The following is a 6,439-nucleotide window of genomic DNA, read 5'->3' on the forward strand; positions in this document are numbered from 1 at the left end:
GTTGTTTTCATGTATTTTATCCTACTCAACCATTGGTTGACGTGTTTGCTTCTGTGTCTAAATAAAATTGATGTCTGCTTTAATTGATGGCATCCTGTGGTGAACCATTTAATATTTCCGGTTAAATGGGGAGTAGATTTAAATAGCAGGTTTTGAGTTAGCTGGATATGGGGAGCTTGGGCGTGTGAGCTTTAGGACCTGCAGGATTATGTGGACATGGCCCACCTGCGTATGCCCAACCGATCTGTGGACAATAGCAGCGGTCTTTAAAAAGCCACGCTCGGCGGCGTCAAAATGCTTTCGACCGGATCGTTTTTAGATCGGTCGGTTTTCACTACTACAATTCTAAGCTAGGAGAACGGTCACTAACCGTTCTTAAAACAACTTTCAACCGTGCTGTGGCCAAGCGTTCTCTTTGACATAAGAGAACGGTTAACACGAAGTCAAACCGGTCTCTTTGTAACTACAACGAGAACGGTTCTACACTACAACCGTGCTATTATCATATTACAAAGAGAACGGTTACATATGGACCCGTTTTCTTTGTAAAGACAGAAAAAGCGCCAATTTGGTAAAATGAAATTTGGCGCCGCGCGCCGATTATTTTTTCAAATTTGGCGCCATTATAGTATTAGAGGTTCAAGGAGAACGTGTATTGCATGAACCGTTCTCTTTGATTTTTGTTTTTTTTTTTAAAAATATTTTTTTTCGAAACCCCTACACGATTAAATCGTATAGCTTATAGGAATTCTATATATACTTGCAATTCGAAACTTCACGACAAAGATGTATTACGGAACAAAAACCAAGCTTTTTATTTAATTTGAATTCATGACTATAATTCCTTACAAAAATAGACAAAATCCTATCCAAGTGCAAAAGTAAATATACGTATAAATATCGAAAAAATGTATAAATAAAAATCTTTCAATCCGCATCACTTATTTCTATCCAAGTGCAAAAATAATTATACGTAAGTAACTGGTAATCATCGTCTTCATCCACCATTACTTGTCGGCTTAAAATTGAGTGTGAATTCAGCCCAAATATTTCGCACCTCGTCAATTTGCTCAACCGTATATGTCGTTGGGGCGGTTAACATGAACTGTATACATACACCCAAAACTTCACTTAATACTAGCTTGTTACGTAAAATAATTACCAAGACGGAAAGAATAAAACAAAGAGATGAAAATGATTGAAATGATAAGGAAAAATACATACATTATGGGCGACATTAACATATCTTGCTTTGATAAGCTCCAACATATATCGGCAAACATAATATCCGCATAATACGGTCCCAACCGGCTGCCGAGGACACTAAATTAAAAACCACAATGAGTTGATGAGTTCTTTGCAAGTACATGATCAAAAGTACAAGAAAATGTCAGAAAATCCAAGAGAAGACGCTTTTCCAATCAAGTCTAATTCAAGGCATATAAGTTGGAAATACCAACACCGGAAGAAAAAGGTTCCAGTAGAGATTTGGTATTGCAAGAGATTTGGTCATATGGAAAATGAGTGCAGACAAAAGCGAAAAATGAGACCAAGACACAAGCAAGCCAACTTCTCAAGCATGAAAAACTTCCCACAGTTAATAAATTTCCAAAGCTCTATAACCTGTACCAAAATTACCGGATAATCCATATTCCCTAATTAGGTGAGACCTTAATACCAATAATTTGTGCCCCAATTCAATGACCGAAATATGACAGCAAACCTGAGTTGAACCATTTCTACTTCACCTGAGCTGACCTACACTTGGACTCAACTGATCTTAAAACATCTGAAACTCGAAAAAACTGAGTCCGCCAAAACTGAACCCGAAATAGCCAGACCAGATGACCCTAAGTTACTCAGATCAGGACTGTACTTCTTTGACCATAGTGTTGCTTCACAACTTGCACAGCAAAAGGAGTTCAATTTGAAAAAGCCTTCTGCTTACCATTATGATATCTTGTTGCTTGGATTCATGGTATGTAATGGACCTACTTTACTTTTCTTAACCGGCCTCATTACAGGCGGCAAAATGACAGCAAAATGAGACCAAGACACAGTCCAACTGTTACTATCAGAGGTGGCTAATCGATTTCAGAGAATGAATACCAGCATATTGAAGCAAAATGACAGCAAATGGATTAATAGCATTCACTGATTGACAGGCCTGATATGATTATTTCAGAGTTGAGTGCCTAGACTCAAGAAGAGGTTTATCAAAACTGGATGCTACACTGCAGAATGCCTGCATTTATACTATCTAATCATGGGCAGATGCATCAATCGAATCAAATTACCCTAAGTTACTCAGATCAGGAATTTATATATACTATCTATTCATAGGCAGATTGGAGAATTGCTTATAGAGACCAGACTTGCTTGTTACTCAGATCAAGAATTTAGTCATGGGCAGATGCATAAATCAAATCAAATTACCCTAAGTTAACCTTAGTCTGTAGTGTAGCATGGCTAGACAGAATTAGAGGCAGAAGTATACCTTAATAATTTTCCAAGAAAGCGGTTTTGCGTCGAACCCGGCAAGTGGATCAATAGAGTTTCTTTTCTCGAATGCTCTGTATTTCAATTAACTAAAATAAGTACTTACATCAAACATAATTCAAACCACAATAACTAGTGTCTCAACCATTTTCTAACCTAGTAATTGTGTCCACGAAAAATCGGCGAGGCTCCGTATATGCAGCAGGATCACACCAATATACAATATTATCAGATGGACTAATCGCAGCCAACATCCAATGATCACTTCGATTACAACAAGGGAACAATGAGAATATCTTCACGTAGTTAACAACAATAATAAATAAATATATATAAAGTTCGAGAAAATATGTATACCTTTCGTGATAAGCTGCAAATATAAGTTTTCGACCCCTGCCACATTCCCTACAAGTCATAGCTCTAGCAACATAATCTGATCGAAAATCTTCACTTTCGGATGAAAATTTTGACAACAGCTCGGGGGACAAGAATCCATATAAAGTACTAGACTTCATAGTATCACTAAGATCACTCAGATACCTACAACAATTGCAACTAAACTTGTTCAAATAGTTCATAAAAAACAAGTGAATTGAAGAAAATGGTAAACAGAATGAAACTTCTTATTGTAATGCTATAAAATGTTCAAAATTCTTACCTCATAAAAATAGCAATGTGAGAGGCTCCTATCTCGCCCTCGTCACACCAATGAATAAGCTCCTCATAAGAAATCAAAGATGTGTAGTTATGAAGGTGTAATACATGGTCATCAATAGGAACGTTTATAAGTGCTCCGCTCGTTTTCAATATGCGAGCCTCATGTAGTAAAGATTTCATCAGCGGGGTTCTCAACTTTTGCTTAAACTCAGAGCTAACTTCTACACCCAGAAAAGTCGGGACCAAAGGTTGTGGAAACCTTTGAGTCGTCTTCTTCTTCTTCTTCATTATGATCCCCATCTTTATAATTTTTTTTTCCTCAAAACAGTTAGCATTTATAATTACTTAGTATAAGATAATAATTTGAATTTAATTTTTTTTTATAAAATTACCTTAGTAGGAGTATGAATATGATTGAGAGGCCACTGAACATATGAGTCCTTTGCATCGAGACAATCTTTCTATCAACTCATCTCTAATAGGCACATGCAACTTAGCATTTTCCGATCCAGGAAACACTTTCTTAAGTTCGACTTTCTTATAACCATCAAGTAGTGAAGCGCCGTGAATAGTTACGAATTCCCCCTTACCTTCCATGTACATCAAGCCCGATGCCACCATCTTGTTTGGATTCTCGTAATGATAATTCACGATCTCTCAACCCTTAAAAATTTTAGTAAAACCTTTACTAGGTTTCGCATAAATAATAATAAGTTTCGTGCAAATCAAAATGATAAATCGAGAAGATGATACCCGCTTGCTCACTAGGTGGCTCTTCATGTGGTATTTTTTCACGGGGTATCTCTATACGGTGTGACAGTTGTTTGGATTGCTCCTCACTGTCTTTAAGGTGTGGATCTTGACGAGATTGCTCTCCACTCTCTTGTATAGAGATACTACGAGAACCATCGATAGATTCATAAGCATTCGATCCTTGAGTACTCATAGATATTCCTTTCATGAAACATTCTATTTCTTCTTGACTTGGTTTCTCACCACTTTGCCAAAAATGCACCATCATCTTTTGCATATTTGCCACTTGTGATTGCAGAGTATTTATCTGTATGTCGTAAGAAATAAATTTTTAAATCATGCTTAAAATTAAAATATTCTAGGTATACATAATTAATTACCGTCTGTTTGAGAGAATCAACTTCTGTCGGCGGCCTTTTCGGAGGCTTCCCAAAATATTCAGTTATGCAAATGCCGTCGTGAACTCCCGTACACGGCCACCATGTTCAGGTTTGCCGAGTGCCTTAGCAAGTATATCTTCTCGTCCTTGAGGCACAAATGTACCAGCCTCCACCTCTTTTTCTAGTTCTTCCTACATACACTCATCCATTATATTATATAAATACATATTATTTGTCAATTCGTAGAAGTAAATAATAATTCTCATAACAATTGAAGAACTTACAATTTTCAAAGCGACTTCCTTATCATATTCTGTCAGATCTCCGTTATTAGGCGTTTGACCCTTTAGCCAAGTTAAGTGTCGGTCAACTTTCTCCAATATGTGTCCTTTAGCGGCAAAGTCTTTCTTCTATAAAAAAAGTAATGATAACTAGCTACTGTCTAAATTTGAGCAGATATACATAATAAAAATGAACCATGAAAGCATTAAAATAAATTGCACGACAAACTTATAATACTATGAACCGTAAAACCAGTACTTTACGACTTTAATTTCAATCCCACGGTAACCTGCTCGAGAGCCATAGAACCTTGTCTTCTTCATAGAAGCATTCTTCTTGTTGTTTGCACTTATTACCTTACAATTTACAGAAGTATAAAAATCAAACCTAATAATTAAGTGAATATTATTTTTGATAAAAATTAAACAAACCTACGAGAATATATTACCTTAAATGCCTCGAAGAGTGTGGGACGCCACAAAGTCACTCCATTCATCTGGTGTTATAGTGTCATAAATTTCTGGTGGTGTCCTCCGTATTGCTCCTGTCTCGTCATATAGCCACTCACGGACTAAGGTGCATTTCCACTTTCTCCATAAACTCCCGCCTTCTCAAGACACCATTCATAACGGTCTTCTATCACGATGAAAGCGCCCTAAACATCATACTCATAACGAAGTTTGAGAAGGCAGAGAATCAGTGAGAATCAGTTTACATTTCCATTATATACCTCATTTTAGAGCCAAAATTTGCATATTATTCTAAACCAGTGTAACATAGCTTAAAACTACTGTAAAACTTATGACAATGCAGCCATGGTAGAGCATTTCCATTAATTGATAACTGGCTGTGCTCGACATTAGGACATTGACACTTTCGAATGAGACGAGATGCACAATCAAATGCATCAACAATTTCAATGTCCGGTCTGAATTCGATGGCCATATCTCACGATTTAGACGGTGAGAAATTTTGTTCCTTACATGTATGAAATCTTGGAAGAGTCTACTTTCCAATGGAGTTGGAATAAACAATATTCAATGTGTGGATTTTTCACAATAAGCCTTCAAAGACTGTCACGATTTAATGCAATGCTGTTTCTGAACTGACCTGTCTGTGATCAAACTTGAATAACTCACAAACTACTGGATATTATTGGGTAATTCTTTTTGGAAATGAAATATAACATAATTAGCTTTCATTTGATGTATGTTGGGTAATTTTATCCTTCATTATCTAAGAGATATGGATTTTTAAAGTACAAGTCTTTGCTGCACATGAAGAATCTTTGAATGTTAGAATCGACATGTTCTTGAAATGCATATTTTGTAAAAATCTGGCTCTGATGCCAAAGTTGCAATGAAAACCCCCAAGGTTCACAATAATATAAGAGTGGCACACAAAGTTGTAGGAATTGGATAGTTTTGGATAATTTGTAGGGAAGCTAATCTGATGCAAGGAACTTGTAAAACTTTGTAAAAATAGCAAGAATGCCTTATAAATTATGAAACTTGCCTTCAATTAAGATTAACACTAATGAAGCACGGCTCAAAGTTTCAAGATTAATGGAGGACTCAAACTATGACAAATAATTTCCCCACAGGCAGGCAACAAATAATTTGGGGGTTTTCCAGTACAGTCAGATTTAACACAGCCAGATTTAAAACCTTCGGGGTTTTCCAGTTGTAGGAAATGCATATTTTTTTCATGAAAATAGCCTAATCCGTGTCCAAGTGTCGGATTCTTCTAAATGAAACATAGCTTAAAACTACTGTGAAACTTTTGGCAAAGCAGCCATGGTAATGTACAAAGAGAACAATTATTTGATGGAATCACTTGCTTCAAACTGAGAATCACTTGCTTCAAAC

General features: G+C 36.4%; 1 protein-coding gene across 2 annotated transcripts; it reads right to left on the reverse strand.

The window, feature by feature from the left end:
• Positions 1 to 979: 979 nt before the first annotated feature.
• Positions 980 to 3,449, reverse strand: LOC141626962 (uncharacterized). 2 transcript variants are annotated; one of them, XM_074440514.1, is made up of 6 exons: positions 3,158 to 3,449; positions 2,857 to 3,039; positions 2,656 to 2,763; positions 2,498 to 2,573; positions 1,221 to 1,323; positions 980 to 1,105 (listed from the first exon to the last, which is right to left on the reverse strand). In XM_074440514.1, exons 1-6 carry the CDS (start codon positions 3,442 to 3,444, stop codon positions 1,071 to 1,073), a joined length of 792 nt encoding a protein of 263 aa, XP_074296615.1. In that variant the 5' UTR covers positions 3,445 to 3,449; the 3' UTR covers positions 980 to 1,070. The 2 variants fall into 2 exon arrangements, with proteins under 2 accessions (XP_074296615.1, XP_074296616.1); XM_074440515.1 differs by lacking the exon at positions 1,221 to 1,323.
• Positions 3,450 to 6,439: the final 2,990 nt, after the last annotated feature.

Source organism: Silene latifolia, chromosome Y, assembly GCF_048544455.1.
Source record: "Silene latifolia isolate original U9 population chromosome Y, ASM4854445v1, whole genome shotgun sequence".
NCBI lineage: Eukaryota > Viridiplantae > Streptophyta > Magnoliopsida > Caryophyllales > Caryophyllaceae > Silene > Silene latifolia.

Bases quoted from the DNA above. Each gene is read 5' to 3' on its own strand.
- LOC141626962 (XM_074440514.1), bottom strand. From the start codon at position 3,444: ATGAAGAAGAAGAAGAAGACGACTCAAAGGTTTCCACAACCTTTGGTC. The intron at 2,764-2,856 runs GTATACATATTT...TTGTAATCGAAG, and splicing joins TTTGCAGCTTATCACGAAAG to TGATCATTGGATGTTGGCTG. The intron at 1,324-2,497 runs GTATACTTCTGC...TTTTTAATTTAG, and splicing joins TTTCTTGGAAAATTATTAAG to TGTCCTCGGCAGCCGGTTGG.